Raw genomic sequence first — 24,634 nt, 5'->3', positions numbered from 1 at the left:
AGGAGTTTCAAACTATAGAAGCAACATGCTTCATAGGTCTGTGCTTTCTGCTTCTAAGGCAATTTCCTTTCTAGAGTGGATTAAATGTGTGCTTCAGGCTCCTTTTCTCTGAGGGCACCGAGCTTTTCATCTAAGGGTTATGGGTCAAGAGAAGTTAAATAATTTTGGATTCTACATTAATAAGATATATAATAAAATGCTTAAAAGTTGAATTATAGTATGTAGGATGAAACCCATTTTTTTGAGGAACCAGTAACTATATGCTGATAATTGATTTATGTCTGACATTATTTTAGTTTTAAGTTATACAAACATGTTATAGCAATGGATGATTAGAGAATGTATTAGTTTTATTCCAGTCTTTATTTATTCTATATTCTTTCTACAGAACTGACATAGGTCCAAAGAAAGAATAAATGGAACTTTTATTTGTTTGTTTAAAGAAGGTATTAAAAGTGTTTCAAACCTAAATATCTTTAATGGAAGTACTTCCTTATTTTGGATATGGATAGATACATCTATTTTTCAGTTTTGAAATACTTTAATAACTGTAGTTATATTAATTTCAAATCTCACAAGCTATGTCCCCAATCTTTGCCAGGAATCATAGGCACAAAGGGAAATGCTACAAGTATCACAATTCCTGATCTCAAATTATACTGCACACTATACTTCAAAGCCATATTAGCAAAATATGGCAATAGTAAAAATGGACATGTAAAGTAATGGAATAAAGTGTTTCACCAAGAAATAAAATCTCCCAACTAACACCATTTAATTTTCAAGCAACGTATCCAAAATAACATTAAAACTTTTAAACACATGGGTGTTGGGAAACTGGATATGCACATGCAGGAAATAAAATCAGATCTATGTCCCTCACCATGCAAAAAATAAACTGAAAGTTGATCTATAACCTTAATTCAGCCCTGAAGATGTGAAACTGCTAGAGGAAATCGGGAAACACATATCATGACAGAAGTATAGTCAAAGACTTTCTAAAAATGATCTCTAGTGCCATAGGAAATAATCCCAAGAACTGACAAATGAGGCTGCATGTGATTAAAAAGCTTCTGTGCAGCAAAGGAAATAATCAGCAAAGTGAAAAGACAGTCGTTAAAATTGGAAAAGAAAACTGCCTACTATTTATCAAAGAGAGGAATTGCTGTCCGGAATACATAAAGGACTGAAAAATTAAGACACCAGAATAAAGCCCGCACATCATCTAATCAATAAAGGATGAATGGGCTAAAGAAGTTAGTAGATAGTTCTCAAAAGAAAGAATGAACATTGATGAGGACTGTATTAGTCTGTGCGACCAAGGCAAAACTACTCATTAAAAAAAACCCATTTGGTAAGGTCCTTAATTATAGTTTTAGTTGGTGAGTCTGTGATCATCATGGCAGTGAGTAGGAAGGTAGAGATAACTCTGGAAGACTAGCAGAGAGAAAAAGACACACACACGAGAGAGAGAGAGAGAGAGAGAGAGAGAGAGAGAGAGAGAGAGAGAGAGAGAGAGAGAAGGAGAGAGTCAGAGAGGGTGAGAAACAGAGACAGGAGGAAAAACACATACATAGATAGAGCCACAAAGACAGGATCTACTATGGGCTTTTAAAAACCTAAAAACCAACCTTCAGTGATACGCCTCCTCCAAAAATTTCACCCAATTCTTCCTAAATAGTTCACCAGCTAGTACCTAACCATCAAATATTTGAGTCTGTTGAGGCCAGTAACATTCAAAACTCTACAGAGGCCAATAACTATTATAATACCATTCGTAATTCTTAGCTATCAGACAAAAGCCAATTCACACTGCTCTGAGAGACTTTCTCACTACAGTTAGAATGTATATCATCAAGAAAAAAATGCTGCTGAATGTGTGGAGGAGAAGGAATATTTACTTACTCTCGGTAGACATATAAACTGGTACAGTCACTATGCTGGGGGCAGGGGGTTCCAACCACTAAAACTGGAATTTCCATATAATTAAACTAACACTTTTGCCAGATAACCAAGGAATATAAACCAGCATACTACAGTGTCCCTTAAATATGTTTATGTTTATTGCTGCACTAGTTACATAAGTCAAAATGCCTGTCAAGGCATATATAGATAAATACACATTAGGTAATATACATAACACATTAGTTCTTGATATTCTACATGTTTAGAGGATTTTCATTAAAATTCTCATTTATTCAAATAGTTCTTTATGAAAATATTTGCACAATTTATTTCGTACTTTTCTTATCATCTTCTTATACTAATCTAGAAGCTGATCAAATGCAAGTTGTTAAAAATCTTATACCAACACTGTTACATTGCAGGAACCAGATTGTAGTTTTGCAGCTCTGATACCAACTTCATATGAGCTGCCCTTTTATTACTAAAGGCAACAGTGTTCCTATCCTTGCACAGTTTATAAAGGAAAACATGTTTTGATTTAATCTGGATTTCTTTTATTAGTGCTGCTTAATCATTTTATGATCAGTCAGTTTTGTCCTTCTGTATTTTCAGTTCTGTATTCCATTTCTGTTTTCCATACAATATAATTGCTGGTCCTGAGGTTGGAGTACACCATTTTCTTCTTGATACTAAATGCTTCATATATTTTAATGGAATATAATATATATTAAAATATAGCATTTTTAATGTGACAATAATGTTTTAAATTTCCTGAAGTTTAGGTAATTTCCTTCCCAGTTGCCAACAATGGTTTCTGACCTTGTCTTCCATTTTAAAGGTGTTGATAATGAGGGAAGACATAAATTGTGAAACAGGAATCCTGTTTTCCTGTATATTGAAGATATTGGATTTCCTTGAGCAAGAGTAGACTCTACAACAAAGTTATGTGTCAGAAAAAACAGACTAGAAAGCCTGGTTACAGCACACTAGGGGGGTGTGCAGGTATGTGGCTTTCTTGGAAAGCTGTTTGGGTGATCCATAGCATGTGAAGAATTTCATTATGACCTGTCAACAGGCAGGAGGGAATCTGACATAGGCCCAATAAACACAATGGACAGAAAAAAATCTTTCTGTCCTGTTCAGAACAAGACTGCTTTATGGACATTCCTTACCTTTGTCATTTTGCTACACCTTTGAAATTTGAGAGTTTCAAATTTGACTAAAATCTGTAACTATTTTTATGGTAATTTTCACGCCTCCAAATCATCTCCAGTGAAATATTGAGTGACCAGTAACCATTCACTACTGTTGTATTAAAATGTAATTTTGTGTTTTATGTGAAATTATGCATTTCTCCCCCACAATTGTTTTCTTATGGCAGAAATACCTGGCCAGACCCTTGCCAGACATCTTAATTTGGTTTTATGAAGACAGTGAGACACAAAACTAGCTTTGGCCATTGACAAGCACCCTTTACAAAAACTATAAACTATAAAGAACAAATTTGGAGTCAAACAAGACCAGTGTGAATAATGGAAAATCTGATTCAATACATGATTTTAATTTTAAAAAAATCAGTGTAATATTAATCTTCATGAAATGTCTCATAGAGCACCATGGAAGTTGGGCATGGGTCCTTTATAATTAGGAGTAAATGGGAATCCTAAGGTCTACCACTAAGTGTTCTGGGATATCATACATGTATCTAAATATCTTCATGGGTATTCAGAAGATGGTACTAATCCTTACCTCATTGATTTGTAAAGCCCCTGTAATATAGCTTAGAAAATGGATATGAATACATGATTACTGTCTAAGGAAAGCAAATCTAACAAAATCATTTTCCAATTCTGGACATTGTCAGTAAGGATTTATTTGAAGATTTAAAATTAGAACTGTGATTTCAAAAAGCAATTCTTAATTTCTTCTGAGAAAAAAATGGGTTTAAAACTTTTGAAAACTTGCATGTATGTGTATGTCAAAACTTCTATTTGTTATTCCATATGTTAATTAGTTATTTTCTCATTAATATAATAAAATATTAGACTAAAGCAAGTTAAAGACGGGATTTATCCTATAAAATATGGCAGACAAGGCATGGCACGACTGCCTTAGTCCAGAAAGGCAGGAGTGTAGGCCAGAAGCAAAGATGGGACTATGGATGTAGGTCAGTTTAGTTTCAGAATGCTGGGATTACAGGTATGAGTCACCATGCCCAGCTCAAGTTGTAACTATATTGCTGAAGGGTAAAATTTATTTTTATTTAAAAGATTTCCTCTATGCTTCAGTATAAAACTAGAGTAATCCAGCTATTTAAACAGGTGTCACTTGTTTCTAATGATCTGAGGTGTTAGGATTTACTTCACACCTCACTCAGGAAGCAGCAAAAAACAAGAGGTGAGTATAATCCTCTAGACCAGAGAGCCTTTCAGATCAAGTTCAGTGACATTAATGATATTCTGGGAAAGAAAATACATGAAGTAAAAGTAATATTGTCAAATTCTGGCCTTTTTAAGCCTCTGACTGAATTTCAGTTTGCATTAGCTCTGTGAGATTTTCTGGAAAGAAATATCAACTGAAGTCAGCATTCCACATGTATATTTGACTATGGAATTCTTTTCTGTTTTTGTTTTCTCTTGCAGATCATCCATTAACATGTCATGAAAATACAATTCTACAATTTAAGTGCTGATGGGCTAATGCCTCAAATGAAGCATAGCAACAGATTATTTATAGGTCAGAATACATGATAGTTGTTTGTGTTATTCTTGTGTGGTCAATTTGTTCTGGCTATCCAGGAGACAAAACTTAAATTAGGTACTCAATAGTAGTTTGTTCTGAAAGCATCAATATTTATTTCTAAGCACTGGTTGCTTGGTAAAGCATATGACCCTTTTTATAAACCAACTAAAAGATTCTTTCTTGTTCAATGAATGTGAAAACAGAAAAAAAAAGCCAGCTGTGATGTGAGAAAAATGAACCCTAAACATCTCTTTACAGTGTCAACACCTATTTTGTTGTTGTCAGTGTCCTGCAGATGCAGTGATGCATCTCCTAACCAGATACCTGGCTCGTGACATGCAGTGTGTAGTGTAGTACATTGAATTCTGGGCAATGAGATGAAAGTGTCAATATACCTCCATGTGTTTGTGTGTTTATAGCCTAATGTTGAGGTCCAGAATGACAGCAAACTAAGCTTTCTTCACAGTGAAACCTTTCGTCAGATACTCATACTGAACGTCAACATGCTAGCATTTTGAAATTATTTTAAATGCTCAACTCATTACTATATACATTTCTAGTTCAGCAAAGGCCCCATCTTCATTCAGGCCATTTCTCCCATGACGCTAATACTTGGATTCACATTTAGCATGACTTTTCATTAGTTTACAATTCATTTCTCAGTGTTTTGGAGTGTTTATACAGAACATTATGTTTATACAGACATTGTACTGTGCCCTGAAAAACTGTAAATTCTTGCTCCTAAATATAATTTATTGCCCATTAATCAATATTTCTCCATCCATTCCTACATCTTTCTCTCCTCAGCCCCTGATAACTAACAATTTCTGAAAGATCAATATTTTTCGATTGCAGGAATGAAGTGAGTCATATGTAATCCACTGAGTACAGTGCTATCCAGTTAACCCCATTGTGGGATGACTAGATTGCTTTCATCTGCAAAGAAACATTTTATCCCCCCGTGTACATATACCACCTTTATGTTTTGTAGATGGATTACTTCTTCCTCTTGAGTCCTATGAATGGTTCTTCAGTAAACATTCGGGTGCTGGTGTTTCTTCAACACACTGATTTTAATTGTTTTACATAAATACCTAGCTGTGGCAATGTGAATTATAGGGCAGTTGTATCACTTTGTTAAGACTCAGTTGACTGTTAGAATGAAAAATTGTTTCCTGGCTCTGTGTTTTATTCCCTTGGTCTGCACATCTGTTTGCGTGGTGCTACTATGCTATTTTTATTACTCCAGCTTTGTGATATGTTTAATGTCAGGCTGTAAAGTTCTTAATGCTTTGACCATTTTGTTCAGGATAGCTTTGACTATTTAGTATTTTCTTTTATTTATTTTAGTTTTTGGATTGTTCTTTAGGGTTTTTTTGAACAATGTCAGCGGTATTTTGATGAAGAGATACTGAATCTACAGATTTGGGCTTAATATTTTAATGATATTAATTTATTAATCATAAAACAAATACTTTTTATATTTTTGCTTACTCTTTAGTTTTTTATTGGCATTTTGTAATTTTCATTGGATTTCTTTAAATTTACTTTTACTTTTTCAAATAACTTTACATTTATTTCTTTAGTCAGTTAATGGGATCCAGGCATTTCTCTGTAATGCATGTGGAGATCAGAGGATAACCTGAAAGAGTTGGTTTGCTTCTTCTACCATATGGACTTTGTGATTTGAACCGAGACATTCCTTTACCCTATGAGCCATCTTGCCAGCCTTTTTCTTGATTATTGTTTTTAATGTTTTGCTTCTTTCTGGATTTTTATTTCTCAAGGCTATTGGAGATGAGATTGTTTTTGTTTTCTTAGAAAATTTCCACATGTTGATTTTCATTTTGAAATTTTGTTTCATTCATTCCTCTATCAGCTCTAACAGTTTGTGGAGTCTTTGGAGACAGTTTCAACGTTAAGATCCAGTCATGTTCATTTAGTGGAAATTGTACTTCCTCCTTTTTGCCTTGGGTACTCTTTGCTTCTCTGTTGACTGCTATAATAGTGACTTACAAGTGCTTTGTCACATAAAATAGGATGTTTTCATCCTTGTCCTACACCTGATCTTGGATTCCACCTTCACACTTTAACAAAATCTATCAACCTTCAGATTGATACTATTTCTTCTTGCCTGCTAGAATATTTTCTGATTATCACAAAAATCGTATGATCTCTCTCATACACATTTCCATACATAGTTTCTGAGAATCTCTCAAAACAACCTGATGTAAATTCTGTATAAAGAATTTTCATGGCATTTACATGCTTGCTTAGTTCATACACCTCATGCTTTATGAAGTGTGAAGATCCCAAAAATCTAAAGAAGGATGTGACAGTCATTTTACCTGGATGCTACAACTAATCTATATGACATCAACTAATGCATTAAGATAAAATATAAGCATGGTGGCATGAGAAAATAAGTGTATGCAAAATTTGAAAGTATCATCAAATGGATACTTTTAGATTCCCAAGTAAAAACCTCATAAACCTGTTGTGGGATTAATGATCCAATGTGAGTTCATTTTAAATTACTTGTTCATAAGCCTCTTTAACTTCATATACACCTCTGTGATACAACATGTCCTTGTCAAAAACAAGTAAACATATTTATTTTTCCTTTTTGTTTATTTTTAAAGCTTGTTTTCCAATTGTGTAGCTTATCATAGACTTTTCAAATAGTTTTTATTATTATTCATGTGTTTGCATCATTTTCTATTTCCAGAGAACTTTTTCTATTGACTGTAACTTCTAATTATTTTTTTTTTGCCAATTTTCCATTTTTTATCTCATTTTTCTTTTCCTATTCTTTTCCTCTTTTTGTTTATTTTTCATGGAGTTTTAATTCCCTGGGGGGGTGTTAATTGGAAAGAATCATTGTGTTTTTCTGAAATATTCTTCATGTCTGTTTTCCCAATGACTGACTTTAAATGTGATAATTGCTTGGTTTGAATTCTTAGTTTCGAAATTTTTTTTCCATTGACTCATTTTCCATGGCTATCTCCACACATATGTAAATCCAAGACACTGAAATGTTTACTAAATGTCCCAGCCAGGTTGCCTAGAAACTAGGTGGGAACAGACAGGGAGTCTAGTTGTTTATCCAATTATTTATTGAGTAACTTGCATCCCCAATCACATAACCAGTAATCTCTCTTATTTCTTTCTGATTTTTGAAATTGCAATTTAATTACAAAGTTTCTCCCTTTCCTTTCTTCCCTCCAAACTCCTAGGTATCCCCCTCCAGGATTTCCTCAATCCATTCACTCTTTTTTCACTGATTATTATTGCATGCATACATGTATGTGTATATATGTATATATTTCTGATACAGTCTGTTGAGTCTGTTCAGTGTTACTTTTCTGTATTTCTTCAGGATCAACCATATGTCTCTGATCTCTTTACTTCACTCCCTGTTTTTCCATGCCTAGTATTCTGACACCTACGCGTCTTCATGAGTATACAGATGACCTCTAGATGACCTAGAGTCTTGAAATTCTAGTGGATCACTCAGTGTAGGACTCTTCCTTACTGATTTACTTTATTTTGTAATTTAGTAGAACTTTAGAAAATGAATCAATAAAATAGACATTCAATCTTCCAAGTTTATTCAAAAATCACAAACGTCACCCTTCAATGTATATAAAAATTTACCATTGTAAACCTTTAGACAGTTTATATGTGACAGATCACTAAAGGTCCATGTCCCAATGGTATTAGCCTTATATTAACATTTTAATTTACCCTTATAGGAGTCCCATTTTATTGTGAATATTATTGTGAATATTTTATTGTGACTATTTAGTCATCATTATAATGTTTAAAACAAACATATTTGAACACTCAATTAGAAATGTTCCCAGATAGTGGATATCAACATCACATCCAATATATATCAGTGGTCTACCGGTTCTCTATGAAGCAGACAGAAAAAAGTAGAGTATCAGTGACAGGGGAATGTGGTGAACCCCAGTATAAAGAAGCAGTTAGAAGAAGCTAGAAATGAAATAAGAGGTTCTCTTTGAATATAAATATAGGAATATAGAAATAATAGAAATCTAGTTCTATTATTAAAAAGAAATTAGAATAATACAGAAGAAAAAACCAATTGAATGAATTTAGAAACTCAAAACAAAATTATATATATATATATACATACACACTTAGGCATCATAATAACTGCATACAGGAATTGTTTTTTATTTTTATAAAAGCAAGGTACATTTTAAAATAATGTAATAAATATTAAATCTGATTAGATAATGGAAGGTATGGTAGAAATGTGATTATTTTTTAAAAGTTGTGTATTTTGAAAGTTGTCATTGAAGTGAACTCTCAGTGAAATGGTAGGCTTCTAATGAGGTCTGAGATTTGCTTCCAAATTACATTAGGAGAAAGACGAGGAAGGAGATTTTATATGTTCACAGTAGACTGGGTCTGCCTTGATGATTGTTGAAGGTGATATGGGCATTTGTGTTCATGTACACTTCTCTCTAGTTTTATCTTGGAATGTCTCATAAGAAATGAAATAAATAAGTAACTAATTTTGATGCCTTTCAAAAGATAAGTATGTTTTACTTTTAAGAGATTCAACTTAAAGTTTATAGCTCTTTTAATTAAAAAAATAATGTCTCCCAAGTCCACCCCATAATCATTCATATCTATCTATTTTATTTCCCTTTCCTAACAAGACCAATCTGTTTTTAGTCTGTTCCTCTATACCTATCCTCTGAGTTTCTATGGATTGTAGCTTGTTTATCATTGACTTTACATCTGATATCCACATATAATCAAATTTTTGTCTTTCAGGGCTTGGGGCACCTCACTCTGAATATTTTTTTTTTGTAGCTGTTCCATCCAGTTGCCTGTAAATTTCGCAAGGTCTTTTTTTTAGTTTCTGAGCAATATTTCATTGTATAAATGTACCATATTTTCTTTATCTACTTTTTAGTTGAGGAACAGTTATGCTGTTTCTAATTCCTACATATCATAAATAGAGTGGCAATGAACATGCTTGAACAAGAGTCTCTATGGTAGACTGAAGGATGGTTTAGCCATATGACTAAGAGTGGTATAGTTAGATCATGAGGTAGATAGATTCCCATCTTTTTGAGGAACCACCACTGATGTCCATAGCGGATGTATGAGTATACATTCCATCAACAACGCATGAGTGTTCCTCTAACTCCACATCCTAAACAGCATGAGCTGTCACTTGTTTTACTGAACATTAGCTATTTGGGAAAATGCGAAATGAATTCTCAAAATAGACTTAATTTGTATTGCCGTGATGACTGAGGACTTTTAATATTTCATTTCCCATTCATTTGCATTTACCTCTACTGTGAACTCTGTTTAGATTTGTACCCTATTTAAAATTGGATCATCTGTTTTCTTGACATTTGGATTCTTGTTTCTCTATATATTTTGGAAGTTATTCATGTAGGAGATGTGTAATTGGTTAAAAAAAAAGTCTTTTCCCATTCTGTAGACCGCTGCTTTGTCCAAATGACAGTGTCCTTTGTCATGCAGGAAGCTGAGCATTTTCATGAGGTCCCAATTATTAATGATTGATTTTGGTGTGGATGCTATCGATGTGCTCAGGAAGTCTTTCATGTGGCAGTGAGTTCAAGGCTACTCCCCACTTTTTCTTCTGTAAGGTTCAGTATATCTGATTGAAAACAAGTTTAAAGGATACATGCTGTGGTACTGTCTTGTTTAATTTTTTTCAGGAGAAGTATGAGTGCTGTAGCAAGTAGTTTGTGGAATATATTGAAACACATTGAATAAAGTAACCAGAAACTAATCACTATGGAGATATGAATACTCAGTAATCTATATTTAGATATTTTAAAATATAATCTAGATATCCCCATCAATTACACAGGGGAAGTATGTCTTTACCGGCATCATAAGCTGACAGATGCCACTTTAAGCAAAAGGTCTAGAAAATTTCACCATAAGTGGAATAATCTGCTTTGTGCCACTAAAAACCCATACACTCAAGTTGTGCTTTAAGATGCCTCTGCCAATGATATATCACTAAATCTAATTATGAGACAGTGTCAGAGCACTTATTCTCCAAATTAGCTATCTTCCAGTCCCAAAGTTAGGAATATCAAGAAAAGTCTGAGGAGATATTTTAGGCCTAGATGATTAAGGCAATATGAATTAGCAAGTCATTGAAGTCATTGTCTTGAGCTGAAATATTTTTCATTTAAAACTTCAATTGTTAAAGAATAAAAAACTTATGCAAACACCACTCTTAACCAAAAAGCTATCTTCACTTGATACCCACTGGAAAAGATAAAAATAAGAAAAAAATTCCTCCAGTGGAGTGAGACTCGGTATATCAACCATATGAATTTTTAATTAAAATGTTGAAAATCAGAGGCTGCCAATTTTCAGTTACCAATAAGTTGAGGAGCACTATTGCACTTTGCCTACACCATGACTTCAGTTAAGAACAGTAGCCTGTAGTTAAGAATAGAAATGTAAACGTAAGCATTTCTGTAAGTCAGTAAAAGTATCCAAATATGTAAAGAAATTGTTAATCAAGTTGACTTAGCCTTTCCAACATTTATAAAAACTTACAAAACATCATCTTAAACAGTTTAATTGTATTTTTTCATTTTAAATTTATTGTTTAAAATACAAATTGAGTTCTGAGAAAGTGTTTCTTAAAAGCTAAGGAAGCTTCATGTCCTCTTCTGAGGCTAATGAAGGAGAAAAGTGAGTCATATGTGCAGACTTCTGATCAAGGATGATAAGAAAGACTCTATTTTCAATAACTCCAAGCTTAGAGTTTGGCCAGTGGGCTATGATGTGGGATTCCCCTCTGTATGCTGTGAATACTATTAATGAATAAAGAAAAATGTCTTGGCCTGATAGGGTAGAACAGAACTAGGTAGGGAAAACTATATTGAATGCTGGGAGAAAGGAGACAGAGTCAGGGAGAAGCCATGTAGCCCCACCAGACACAGATGCTGGAATTTTACCCGGTAAGCCACAGCCTCGTGGCAATACAGAGATTACTATCTTAAATTAAGATATAAGAGTTAGCTAATCAGAAGATAGAGCTAATGGGCCAAGCAGTGATTTAATATATATTTCTTCTGTGTGATTATTTTGGGTCTGAGCATCCAGCCAGTTGGGAAACAAATAATCAACCCCTCCTTACAACAGGGCTAGTTAGTTTTGCCTGTATAACTATCCTGAGACTGATAATGATTGTCTTTGCTGAGAGCCAGACAAGTATTCAAGTAAAATTAAGTCTCTGCTCTGGCTGATGTGTGGTATCCATGGAGACAAGATTTAGATAGTAATATAGGGTAGAAAATATGAGAGACATTTCTGGAGCCCTAGAGAGGTAGATAAGCTGAAATTGCATTGACAGAAATTTCTCTAACTCTCAAACATATTATGATCACAAAAATGAGTCATTGCAAACCTAAGTTTGCTTTATTTGTTAGGCCAATATGTCATATTAAATTAATCACAAATGAATGAGCATGGAGATGTGGAGTATTATGTTGTACTAATAGTGATGGGATGATATTGCTTTTAAGATACAGAGCTCATCATGTTTAATCAGTTCAGGTGTAATTTTGTAGATTGTAGACTGCATGTATTAAACTGTCTGACATTTTGCTGAAATCATTTTTGTTCATAAGATTAACTTTTAAGCAAGATTTCAATCGTGATTCCCTGAGGACTATTTCTGTGATGGTCCTAAGTCATTTTAAAAGAAATACTTAGAAGTATAATTATTCCATTTATCACCAGGTTATCACACAGAGCCTTAAGTAGGAACTGGTAAACTTCTCATCAGAATGCAAAAGTGTAACATTTCACTCAAACATCCTTCAAGATAGTGACTTTGTATTGAAATACTGAATGCATTTACTTATTTCCATACTCTGTAACGCATAGGGAAGTATACTATATTTGATCAAGTACAAATGTGAGGGCAAAGCAATGTTTTGATGGAGTAAATTGAAAATCAGTAATAACTATGAGGCATATTTATAGAATCTGTTATATTTTATTAAATAATTTTGAATGTAAACAAAAATGTAAGCATAAAACAGTTAAAATACTGAAAAGCGATTTTCTACTACAGTTTCTTTGTCCATTAATTCTAGCTGCTTATGTTAGCTGCTTTTAGTAATTTCTTACATCATACAGAATTTGTATATATCAGCAAACATATAGTAAATTGGTTTGTATACATATTCACATCACAATATTTTTTGTGTGTTTCTTCATAATGGTCCATTTGTATTGGAATGTAATGAGTGGATACAGGTCAAAGGATATATACATGAAAAGATACAGACCCAAAATTTGTGCAAGACCTTGTTAAACCATGTAGTAGCATAGAAGCAAATAGTTTGTTTTGTTATGTTAGTATAAAAATTTTAGAAACTTTGTCAATAAACTTAGCAAATACATTTCTAAACTTCCTGTTTTAGTTAGGGTTTCTATTGCTATGAAGAGACTCCATGACCATGACCATGGAAAGTTCTATGAAAGAAAAAAATTAATTGAGACTAGCTTACATTTTCAGAGGGCTAGTCTATTAAAGCAAGGTACTGTTGAAGGAGCTGAAATTCTACATCTTGATAATCCACAGAAAGCAGAAATAACTCTGTGCTAGCCTGACCATAACTTGAACATAGGAAACATCAAAGCCTACCCCCACAGACATGCTTCTTCTAACAAGGCCATACTACTTCACCAATGCCACACCTCCTAATAAGTACCCCTCCCTATTGGGGCAATTTTCTTTCGAACCACTACATTCGATTCCCTGGCCCCCATAGACTTCTTATTTTTTTTTTTTATTGAGCTCTAAATTTTTCTCAACTCTCCTCCCTGCCTCTCTGCTCCCCTTCGACCTCTCCCAAGGTCCCCATGCTAGCAGTTTACTCAGGAGATCTTGTCTCTTTTAGGGTCCTCATTATTGTCTAGATTTTCTGGGATTGTGATTTGTGGGCTGGTTTTCTTTGCTTTATGTTTAAAAACCACTTATGAGTGAGTACATGTGATAATTGTCTTTCTGTGTCTGGGTTACCTCACTCGAAATAATGTTTTCTAGCTCCATCCATTTTCCTGCAAAACTCAAGATGTCATTTTTTCTGCTGTGTTGTACTCCATTGTGTAAATGTACCACATTTTTCTTATCCACTCTTCGGTCGAAGGGCATTTAGTTTGTTTCCAGGTTCTGGCTATGACAAACAATGCTGCTATGAACATAGTTGAGCACATGTCCTTGAGGCATGATTAAGCATCCTTTGGATATATACCCAAAAGTGGTGAGGAAGGTTGTTTCCTAATTTTCTGAGAAATCGCCACACTGACATCCAAAGGGACTGTAGCAGCTTGCATTCATACCAGTAACGCAGGAGTGTTCCCTTTACCCCACAACCTTGTATCCCTGCTCTCTCCAAGTCCTTTATCATGAAGGGATGTTGTATTTTGAGGGAAATGTAGAACATGTCAGCCAAGGCATGTTAGTATATGTAGGGCAATGATGGTATAGAAAACATGAACATCAGTGATCCAGAAACAGCCAAGATACTGTACAGTGATTTTTTTTTTCAGAGAGAAATTTGACCTTCCAAAGTTTGCCATATAGAACTTCTTGAATTTGTTATATTTAGAGATACAGTATTTTAAACAACTTTAATACATAATGACAGTAATCGTGATGTGAAGAGGAGGTATGTTGAATAAAGGGCATGATCTTTTAGGAAACTTGTTATTTCTGGACTAAATAGAATAAGTCAAAGTTGAGAGAATCTAGAGCCAGGGCAGCTAATTAGGTACTCAGAAAAGTACAGTCGTATTAAAGTGTCAGTAAATGATTGCTTGAGGTACAAGGTCATCTTGAAAATTTGAAGTTTAGCATTCTTTCAAAGCTCTCATATATTTACGTTTGAAGTACTTTCTCAGCTGCTTAGGAGTTCATTCCTACTCATCCCCCTGACAGAAATCTGCCCTGTGAAGTGTGGGTGCCGTGACAGTTTTCACTTTCAGTGTGTGTTCAATGGGCATGCTGTCTTGACCCTAAAGACTGTTTTGCGAACTTAATAGCAGGTACCTTGGTGTTTGTCCCTGGATCATAGCCCTGCTGTTGTGCTACTCCAAACTCTATACACGAAGTAAGAATTTAGAATAACCACAATGATGGTTTCATTGCGTACGTACTTTATCTGTGAAGTTATCATGAGTTAATCTACACCTGCTTGAGCTATCACTAGAACTGTATTTGCTTTTACACTACTTTTCTATTTATATACTCTCCAAAATATTTTATCGACTGGTCATGATTGTATGCATTTGTTGATACAGCAGTGTTGAATATATATACACATACTATGTTTGATTGGTTAAATAATTTCCCAATAGCGGGTAAATTGGCCCTCTCTTGATTTACCGTTCTCCACATTACATAAAGTTTACCAGAAAATTAGTAATACTCTGCCTGTATACATGATAATTTTTAAAAAAAATTTCTCATGGTGTACCAACCTCTTTTTGAGTGCTTAGCTATGTGGATGTAGGAGTGTGCAATAATTGATTAGGGGGTAAAAAATGGCAGCATGCCACTTGCATGGCTAATTGTAATATCAGTTATGCATTAGTATGTAAAGTTGCCACTTAACTAGATCTCATATCTCATATTTCCTCTCATCTAGCTCAGAATACAAGGAAATTATATAGTTCTTGGGCCTAAAGTTATCAACAAAACATACAAGAAATAAATCCATTTATAAAAAATGGCAATGTGATGGTCACTAGGGGGATAACTAATGCCATTAACATGTCACATGGTGTCAGTTAATAACAAAATCCTCGTTGAAGTGCTCTAATGGAAATTCATTTTGAAGGATGAGAAGGAAAGTATTTTGTATCTTTTATATAGGAAAGTAAATGAAATGCCCCAATGCAGGAGGGAATTTAAATTGTGTCAGAAATACATAAAAATGACAGTGTATTGGGAATATAAAAGGAAGGTTCTGTGTGACGAAGTTACAGAATTTACAGTGTCTCTTTCTTCACTTACATAACATAATAAGGAGTTTATCTTTAGGGTTAATTTGAGAAATTGCTGATAGATTATAATCACATGAACAATATAATCTCCACCTTTGCTTTAAGAAACGGTTATATGTTACATCATTTAGAATATCTATGATTCTAAAATTATAATTGGAAATGAAAAGTTAGCAGGAATTTAAAATTTTGTGCATTTGTATAATAAAATGAATTCTAATAGCCATTGCTTTAGCCAACTCAAACTATTTTATCAAACTATTTTACTGTGAGCTGCTAATAAATAGTGTTGCAAACAGTTCAGGGCCTGGAAACAATTGCCATGATGTTTGGACTTGAAAATGAGGGCCCCTCTTCCAAGTGCATGCTGCTAACCTTTCATAGTGTGCTCAGAGATTAAAAAGAAATACAAACATAAAGCAAAGAAAACCAGCCTGTCTCATCCTACTGTATATTCCTCTCTACTGCTGGGATTAAAGTGTACACCAGCACTGCCCAGTCTCTATGGTTCACTAGTGTGGCTTCTGGGTTTAAAGATGTGTGCCACCACTGTCTGGTCTGTATGACTGACTAGTGTGGCTGCTTTGCACTGACTTTCAGGCAAGCTTTATTTATTAAAACACAAATAATATGATACTATACTTCCTATTTATAGTACAAACTAATGAGGGTGATATCTCTTGGCTAGTGTTTTTTTTTTGTTTTTTTTTTTTAAATAAATTGAAAGATTCCATTCTGCAGAGAGAAGCATTGTTTTGGGTTGTGTTTCAAATACGATATATCACTAAATATTGGAAATAAACTGTATCTGAAAGGTATGAATATATATGGGTAAGATAACATGGAGAATACAGTTAGGGTGAGATCATGTAGATCCTTTTGAGGTTTGTGGTTTTCTAGTGACAATGACTAAAATTACTAGAGTGTAAATCAGGTCAATTTTCATTGAAGAACCTTCATATTGTTAATATTTTTAATACTCCTTCTACTGACAACATTAAAATAAAATAAATAAATCATAACAATTCACCAAGGCCCAGTTTGGCAAATATTTTACATCTTCCATGTTTTGAAATAAGGAGTATTTTCAAGCAGTGTATGATTCTTTTATTTTGGCCTCTGCTTCCAAGGGCTATTTAAAAATATGTTTCAAGCTTGTCCTATTTTAAGGCAAATTTCCAGTTGAACAGACACAATTTTAGTAATAAAAAACATAAATACTATGACTTACTGAGCACCAAATTTGCTGTGAGTTTTATATACTCTGTCTTCAGCCTTATGTTGTCCTCAAATGCACATTTGAAGAACATATTCCCTAAGTACTCATAATGTGCATTTGGGCACTGAATATGTACTGAAAAGATTCCAAGGCACAAAATTTATCTCTGGAGACAAATTTGCTTTTATCAGTGATCTAGGAGTATCAGGAGTTTAAATCAAAGTTTAAGGGGTGGGTATATTTCTGTTAGCAGCATATGAGGATGAATGTGTGTATTGCAGGCTGTTAAATGTGATGTATATACATATCTGCCCATATATACATATATATTTATATACAACTATATGTGAACATGTATGATTAATGAAACAGATACAAAAATAGATACCATATTATTACCCTTGGGAACTATTAAGAACCTGATGTAAGCTAGATCTTCAAATATTACTTTGCATATTTTTTTACAAAATTTTTTTGTAGTTTCATAGAAAATTTCCTTCTTGGCTGACAAAATCCTGACGTTAATATATCACTCAAAATAAACTGACTGTAAGATGGAAAGTCTCACACCTTGCATGCTGTTTTATAACTAAAAAGAATTACCCACTTGTCCTTCATAAGAAAAAGCAGCAATCCATGATAAAGAGCAAAATATAAGAGAATAAACAGAAGAAATATAAAACTTCATTTTTACATTATTTAAAATCACTTGTTTTGGAAAGATTAAGGCATAATTCAAATCAAATGTACATTTTTTAAAACATGATATCTTTCATTATGCACTTCATATTTATGTATTTTTATATTTACTATATTTTAACATAAATCATAGGTTTTCTTATTAATAGTTTTATCTTTACTGTTCTTATAAATGAAATTGCCAGTAGCTGAGCACCAAAGTGTAACCTAGCAACAAAGCTCTTTCTAGGACGTAAGGCATAAATGTGCTGCTATAGAAAATTTACTGAGCTTAAAATATTTTGCTCATTTATACTATTAAAGTCTTCTTTTAAAGCAATTGAATTAAAATATTGAATTTCATACTAAGTAATATTATTGACTGCCTCCTTCATTGAGAAAATACCAGAGTCTTTCTCTGATTTCGCCACTGCTAAATAGGTGACTGAATGTCTTTCTCTGGCAGCCTGCTCATTACAGATTAGATGAGAAGCATCATGACACACGTTTTTCATTTAGGTGGCTCTTTTTGAGATTGACTTTTACCAATCACCTTCTTGATTGCAGTGCAGTGCCCATTTTAAATAGCTTTTATCAAGCTGATGATACATATGGATTGTAATTTTAGGTGTGTAAATTTTTGAGACTCCATGGAAGTTTATCCTTTTCTTTTCACATTTTAAATCCTGCATATTTAATATTATCTTTTATAAAATGCATTAGACAATGCATTTTATTGGATAGTTATTTACGCTTGGAAAGTGAATTTTCTGGGCAATAGTTATAACTTATATAATGCCAGTTATTACAGAAAAACTCGCTCTCCCATATAATCACTTGCATGATAACTAGGCCACATCAGGGAGAAACACCCCCAGCTGACTGACTTCCCATGAGACTTAGCAATTAGTCAAGTAGTTCACTGCTGTTAAAGAAACCCTGAAACCCCTGGGAAGACTGAGGCAAGAAATCGCATGCAAGGATAGGGATTGTACTTGTGGAGTGAAGGCATGAGACTCTGGGAAAGCATGCCTGTCCTCCTGGTGGGAATGGATTCTTTTCCTCCAGTGCCCTCAGTTGTTTTTGTTTTCTTTGACTTCAAATGGTTCTTAACTGTTGATTGAATTCAGATGAGGACATTTCCTTTAATCTAACTTCTTTCTCCCACCATCCTCCCAAGTCTTCTCCCTGAGGAAAAGATGAGAATCAGGAAACTAAACCACTAAGAAAGTTGAATATTATCTATCAATTTCAAATTATGAACTACATTAAGTAATGGTTATTCCTCATATGAAAGTGTTACACAGTCTTGAGACTATCCAGCTACAGTTGGGTAAAGTGTTTACATGAATATTGTGTGCAAACGCCATGAGTAGCATAGTTCCTCTGTAAAGATACCCATCCCAGCTGCAGGCATTTCTCAGTTGTCCATAGAAAAGTTCTTTAGATACATTCTATGCATATTCCTTACTCCTTATAGCAAGGATGTCTTGGCAGGCTTCTGGAAAAAAATGATTTTGGAGTTTGGTTCTTGGAGGATGCATGAAATCTTATTTGTATTTCTATTTCATATTAGGTATAGAAATTATGTATAGTAAATACCTCAGTAGTGATTAATCACACTTTTTACTCATTCACATGTAAAATGTTAGAAACGTCTACAACCACTTCAGAATCATAAGATAAAGTACATAAGGTTTATTTCAAATATATCAAATAAATTTACCATCTAGTGTAGATATCAATCAGTTTCCATAACAATAATGTTAAATTGTAAAGGTGCTCTAAAGGAATTGTGCTTGTGATTACAGGTTTGGTTACAAAAATACGGCTACCTTCCACCGACTGATCCCAGAATGTCTGTGCTGCGTTCTGCAGAGACCATGCAATCGGCCCTAGCTGCCATGCAACAGTTCTATGGCATTAACATGACAGGAAAAGTGGACAGAAACACAATTGAGTAAGTAACGTCCTCCCAGTTCCTTCTCTCGTGGACTCTTGAGCCCAGATAAATTGTCGACAAAACTACGCAGACTTCAACAACCACTATTGATATATTTTGCTTCTATAAGTTTTTCTTTGGAATGTATCCTATTTCCAACCCCAGTCTTTTGAGGCTTTTCTTATATCATGCATATACAATGTCAGGTTGCTCCGTTGTTTTGTCTCTCCCCATTCTCTTCCATGAAGCCCCTCTTTTGCTCTAGATTGCTTGGCCTTAAACCTTATTGTTGCTAAAACTAGAAGCGCCATGACTTCATTTTCTTGCTGTCTGTTTTTTCAATGAAATAATTAATACTGAGGTGTTATGTCTCCTCATATCAAATACTTTGAAGTATAACCCCTCTAATCATGCTTTAAAAGCATTGCTCTGTGCTTTCTTTAATTCAAATTAACATATAAGGATAACCATGCTGAAACTGCATGATTATAAGTTATGATGGTCCACACTTATAATGTAATAATATAGAAGTGGAGGCAGGGTGATTGACACAAATGTGACACCATTTTGGCTTGCACAGTGAGTTTCATGTAAATACTGACTCGAGAGTGAAGCCTTCTCACAAAAAACTGCGCTGGAGAGATGGCACCTTAGTTAAGGGTGTTTGCTGCTTGTCTTAGGTATATTTCAATTACTATTACAACACACTGTGACTAAGGCAATTTATAAAAGAGTTTATTGGATGGTATGGTTTCTATGGTGAGTACATGGCTGTCAGAGAGAAAGTACCCCTGCAGCTTGAGTTACAGTCAATTGTCAACTGCTTGATCTGGGTGCTAAGAACTGAACTCAGTTCCTCTACAAGAACTGTAAATATTCACAACCCTGGTCACTCTAGCTCTTCATCTGATTTTAAATTTAAAAAAAATCCTCCCCCTCCTTTGACGAACAGACATATGGTACAGTTGAGCTATAATTCTCAGGCAATTAAAGTGATTATTCCAATTTTAGTAATCCTTGTATTATGTTGAAGTAATTAAACACTTCTAAGTAACAAATTTGGTAATGCTTTGAATAGAATATTTTATTACTTTTTTGTTCATTGGAACTGACATTAGAAAGATAGTTGCATTTATTCTCCACCAAAAACTAAATCCATTGTCTAATAGTATAATAATTCTTTTAAATGATAAGTTGACTAACTAATTTATTATTTAAACAAGCTCACTTAAATTCCTTAATGAATAGACAATGTTATAGTAGGCATAAAATATATTTTAGCAAGTTGAGAAATTCAAGCTCGTATGTAGGGCATGCCTGATTTTTGTTTTCTAATTTTAAATGTAACTTGTGGGGGTTCTTGTTTAAGGGATATATAGCAGTATATAGCAAAGAATGCATGATGAGAGGGTTATCTCTTTCAGTGCTTAATATTCTCTCTACTTTCATATATGTGCCATGTATGTGTGCATATTTGAGCAGTTCTGATGATCTAAAAAAAGACTCACAGCTTAGTCAACAGATGCTAATATGTTTTATTTGAACTGTTTTAGATCTAAGTAGCATTTCTAAAAACTTACTATGAAAATGGAGTAGAATGTAAAATCCTGTTTTTAGTTGAGATGACTAATTAGAAATACCAATGTTTTTCATTTTATTCCTTTGTCCACTAATACATTTAAATTTAGAAAAAAATGTCTTTTGTAGTTAATTTTTTTATGTTTTTACTGTCTGAGTATGGAAAGAGCTTCCTAACAGTATCGCTTTAGGGGTGTGTAAGACTTGTCGCTGCAGATGTGTGCTTGGTAGCTATGTCAGAGGGCTGAGAGCTTATCCGGAGTGTAACACCTTAATAAGAGTAGACAACAGCTGACTTCTTTTAGATGATTGTGGTGAGCAGGATATTTCTTCACTGTCCCCATGCACTTCAGTGTTTTAATCTTTGCTTTTTCTGTCTTGGCAGTTGCACATGTGCCCAGTGAGGCAGTTAATGAGCTTATATATATATATGATAGATAGATAGATAGATAGATAGATGATAGATAGATAGATAGATAGATAGATAGATAGATAGATAGATAGATGATAGATAGATGATAGATAGATAGATGATAGATAGATAGATAGATAGATAGATGAATAGATAGATAGATAGATAGATAGATGATAGATAGATAGATAGATGAATAGATAGATAGATAGATAGATAGATAGATAGATAGATAGATAGATAGATAGATAGAAAAAATAAGCCCTCAATGTTTGAGCTGTGTAAATTTGCCTTTAACAATCTCTGTATACCTGGTGGACCTAGTCCTCCCCATAATGATACAGCCTATGAATGTTTAAAATAATAAAAGAAGCATATTTAGGCATTCCTAGACAGCAGCTATCAAGTTATCAAGCTATCACTCCTCCATGTCACTAAAATTTGGAAAGCCTGAATGATGAAGCATGTCTAACCTATTGTAATGTATTTTGAAAGTATATTTTCTCTCAGTACATGTATACACCTGTACATCAAACTGATAACGTGTCCAGCTATGTGTGTGAGAGCTCACTGTCCCTTCCAGCCATGCTTAGTGCTGCTTCCAGAAACTTTGCTACAGTGTCTTCAGCCACAAGATTGATTGGGATGAGGATTTCCAAACTAATCCCAGCAACATTGCAGAACCCTGTATCAATCACCCAGTGACAGATCACTGACTGGTATTCACAGTCTGGGGTGTTGAAACTGATGTAATACTAAAACCATTTTTTTTAAACTAAGGGTCTAAGTTTTGTGTAGAAAATAAGTATATTACATATTCCTGTACAAATATGTTATTCCTGAGCTGGTGACTAGTCATGAAAAATGTGAGAAGAGATAGCTATGGTAATATCTGTTATCCAAAAAGTAGAAAGATTTCTGATTTAAATGGGATGCTCTCCTGAACATGAAAGCAGAAATCAAGCTGACTGGAAATATTCATTTCTACAGTGTTTAATCCTGCATAGGTAAGTTGGTTTCCCAGGAGTTGGGAGTTAGGATGCATTCCATTGGATTGGGAAAGGGAGTGGTTTTCCTGAAAACAAAGTTATTTAGAATAGAATGAGATTTACTATATCTTATAACTGTGATGTCCCCATTTCTCTGAGAATAATACTATACTCAGAGAAAATAATACTAGCAATAAACTTTTAATCTTTGAAAGTAATACTTTTCTTGTAAAATAAGTAATTCTGTTGTTGAATGTTGTTATTCTCATATATGTATAGTATAAAAAACAATTTTGAGCAAGTTACATCTAAAAAGTTAATTCAGTTATAAAAACAAATGTTTTTTTTAACTTTGAAGTCATTTTATAAGAAGACTCCATCAGTTTTTTTTTCAAAAAAACAACAAAAGCAAAGCAAAAGAAAAGTATACTAAAAAATGTAGATAAAGTAATAAATAAATAAATTTCGTTATCAGTGTTGTTCGGTTTCTTCATGTGTCCTGGAATGATTGTGACTTTGCTGGCCTGTAATTCTCAAACGTCTTTAAACCTCCTGTCTAGGTACCAGGATTTTAAATGCACATGAAAGTACCAAGCTATACTGTGAATATTCAAAGAAAACCATTACTAAATTCAAGTCCATTCAAATGTTTTAAAACTCATATTTGTTATAAAATAAAAAAATTACTTTCATTTCCTTTCTCATTCATTTAGCAACAAAAAATTATGATCTTGGTAGTTAGTAAAGAGGCTAATGAACAGAAAAAAAATGTGAGGGAAAATATTGAAAATTCTTAACAACTTTCTGCTTAAACAAAACTCAAGGGTAGGTAATAAACATCGCAGTTATCAAATGTTATGCCCTAGAAAACAAGTTAGACTATGACATGGGACTACATAGTAAAATTAATACATGAAACTAGAATTTCATTTCAATGTTGATTTTCAATCTGTGATACTGAACTGCTTACTCTGAAAATTATTTTAAAAATATTGAAGTTGATTATTACTTGGAAACATGAGTAATGATTGAAATTAAAGAAAATTGGTAAAATGCCAGCACCATATGAACAGACAATGCACTGCTCTTGACTGGAGGACAGGGTCTCTGCCCTAGTGAACTCTGCCACTAGAAGGAGCATGAAAAATATAAAATCTGTGGAGCTGCGATGGTTCAGCAGGTAAGAGCACTGGCTACTTTTCCAGAGGCTGTGGGTCCAATTTCAAGCATGTTTATGGTAGATCACAATCAATAGTAACTCCAGTTCCAAAGGATCCACTGCCTCTTCTGACCCTGTGGCCATTAAGTACACATATGGTACAAAGACATCTATGTAGGCAAAACATTCATATAGATGAAATAAATTTAAAATGCTATTTTTAAAAAGTGCTAACTCATATCCCATCCGAAAACATGCTGAAAGTTTGAGACAAATCTTAGTACTCAAGATAGTCATGTTGACACACAGTTTTAATCCCAGCACTCTGGAGGCAGAGTAAGGAGGATTCTTGTTAGTTTGCGGCCAACCTGGTCTACAGAGTGAGTTCTAGGATAGCTAGGGAGACCTGTTATGCAGATAAACTCTATCTCAGAAAAAAAAATTGTACTGTAGAATTAGTTCCCATTGCTAACCATAATATAATGAGATGTTATAATGGATTATCATATTGAGATATTATAGCAGAATAGTATAGTTATATATATTATATATATATAGTTATATATTATAAGGTATTATAATAGACTATTACACTCAGAAATTATAATGAGAAATTTATCTTATAAATAACAACAACACAGCACACAGAAGGTGACAATTCGATGATCCCCTAGTGTCATTTCATAGATGACATGAAGTGAAGATTTCCCCTAGGTTACATACTTTTCAACAGTGGATTCTATATAGAAATTTCAAGGAACTTCTTTCTGTAGTTATCTCAAAGTTTACTGGAGGAAGTAAATGGGCTGAAAATTTTGTGTAGTTAACATATCGTGTTAACTGTTTCTGAAAGTTCACAGCATCTATTTAGTTTAAATTGTAAGGACATTGAACATGGACCCCATCACTCTATGGATTGCTGTCTGTTTTCCCTTTGAAATCATTA

At 33.8% G+C, this 24,634-nt stretch overlaps 1 protein-coding gene across 1 annotated transcript in view; it reads left to right on the top strand.

Annotated features, from left to right (window-relative positions):
* The window catches only part of Mmp16 (matrix metallopeptidase 16), a 183,225-nt gene that overhangs the window by 72,037 nt on the left and 86,554 nt on the right, over positions 1-24,634 (top strand). The window contains exon 2 of the mRNA XM_057790517.1: positions 19,420-19,568. Within this exon, the coding sequence (XP_057646500.1) occupies positions 19,420-19,568 (149 nt within the window). The remainder of the gene's footprint in view (positions 1-19,419; positions 19,569-24,634) is intronic.

Source organism: Chionomys nivalis, chromosome 16, assembly GCF_950005125.1.
Source record: "Chionomys nivalis chromosome 16, mChiNiv1.1, whole genome shotgun sequence".
In the NCBI taxonomy this organism is placed as follows: domain Eukaryota; kingdom Metazoa; phylum Chordata; class Mammalia; order Rodentia; family Cricetidae; genus Chionomys; species Chionomys nivalis.
This window is presented reverse-complemented; position numbering and strand designations above follow the sequence as displayed.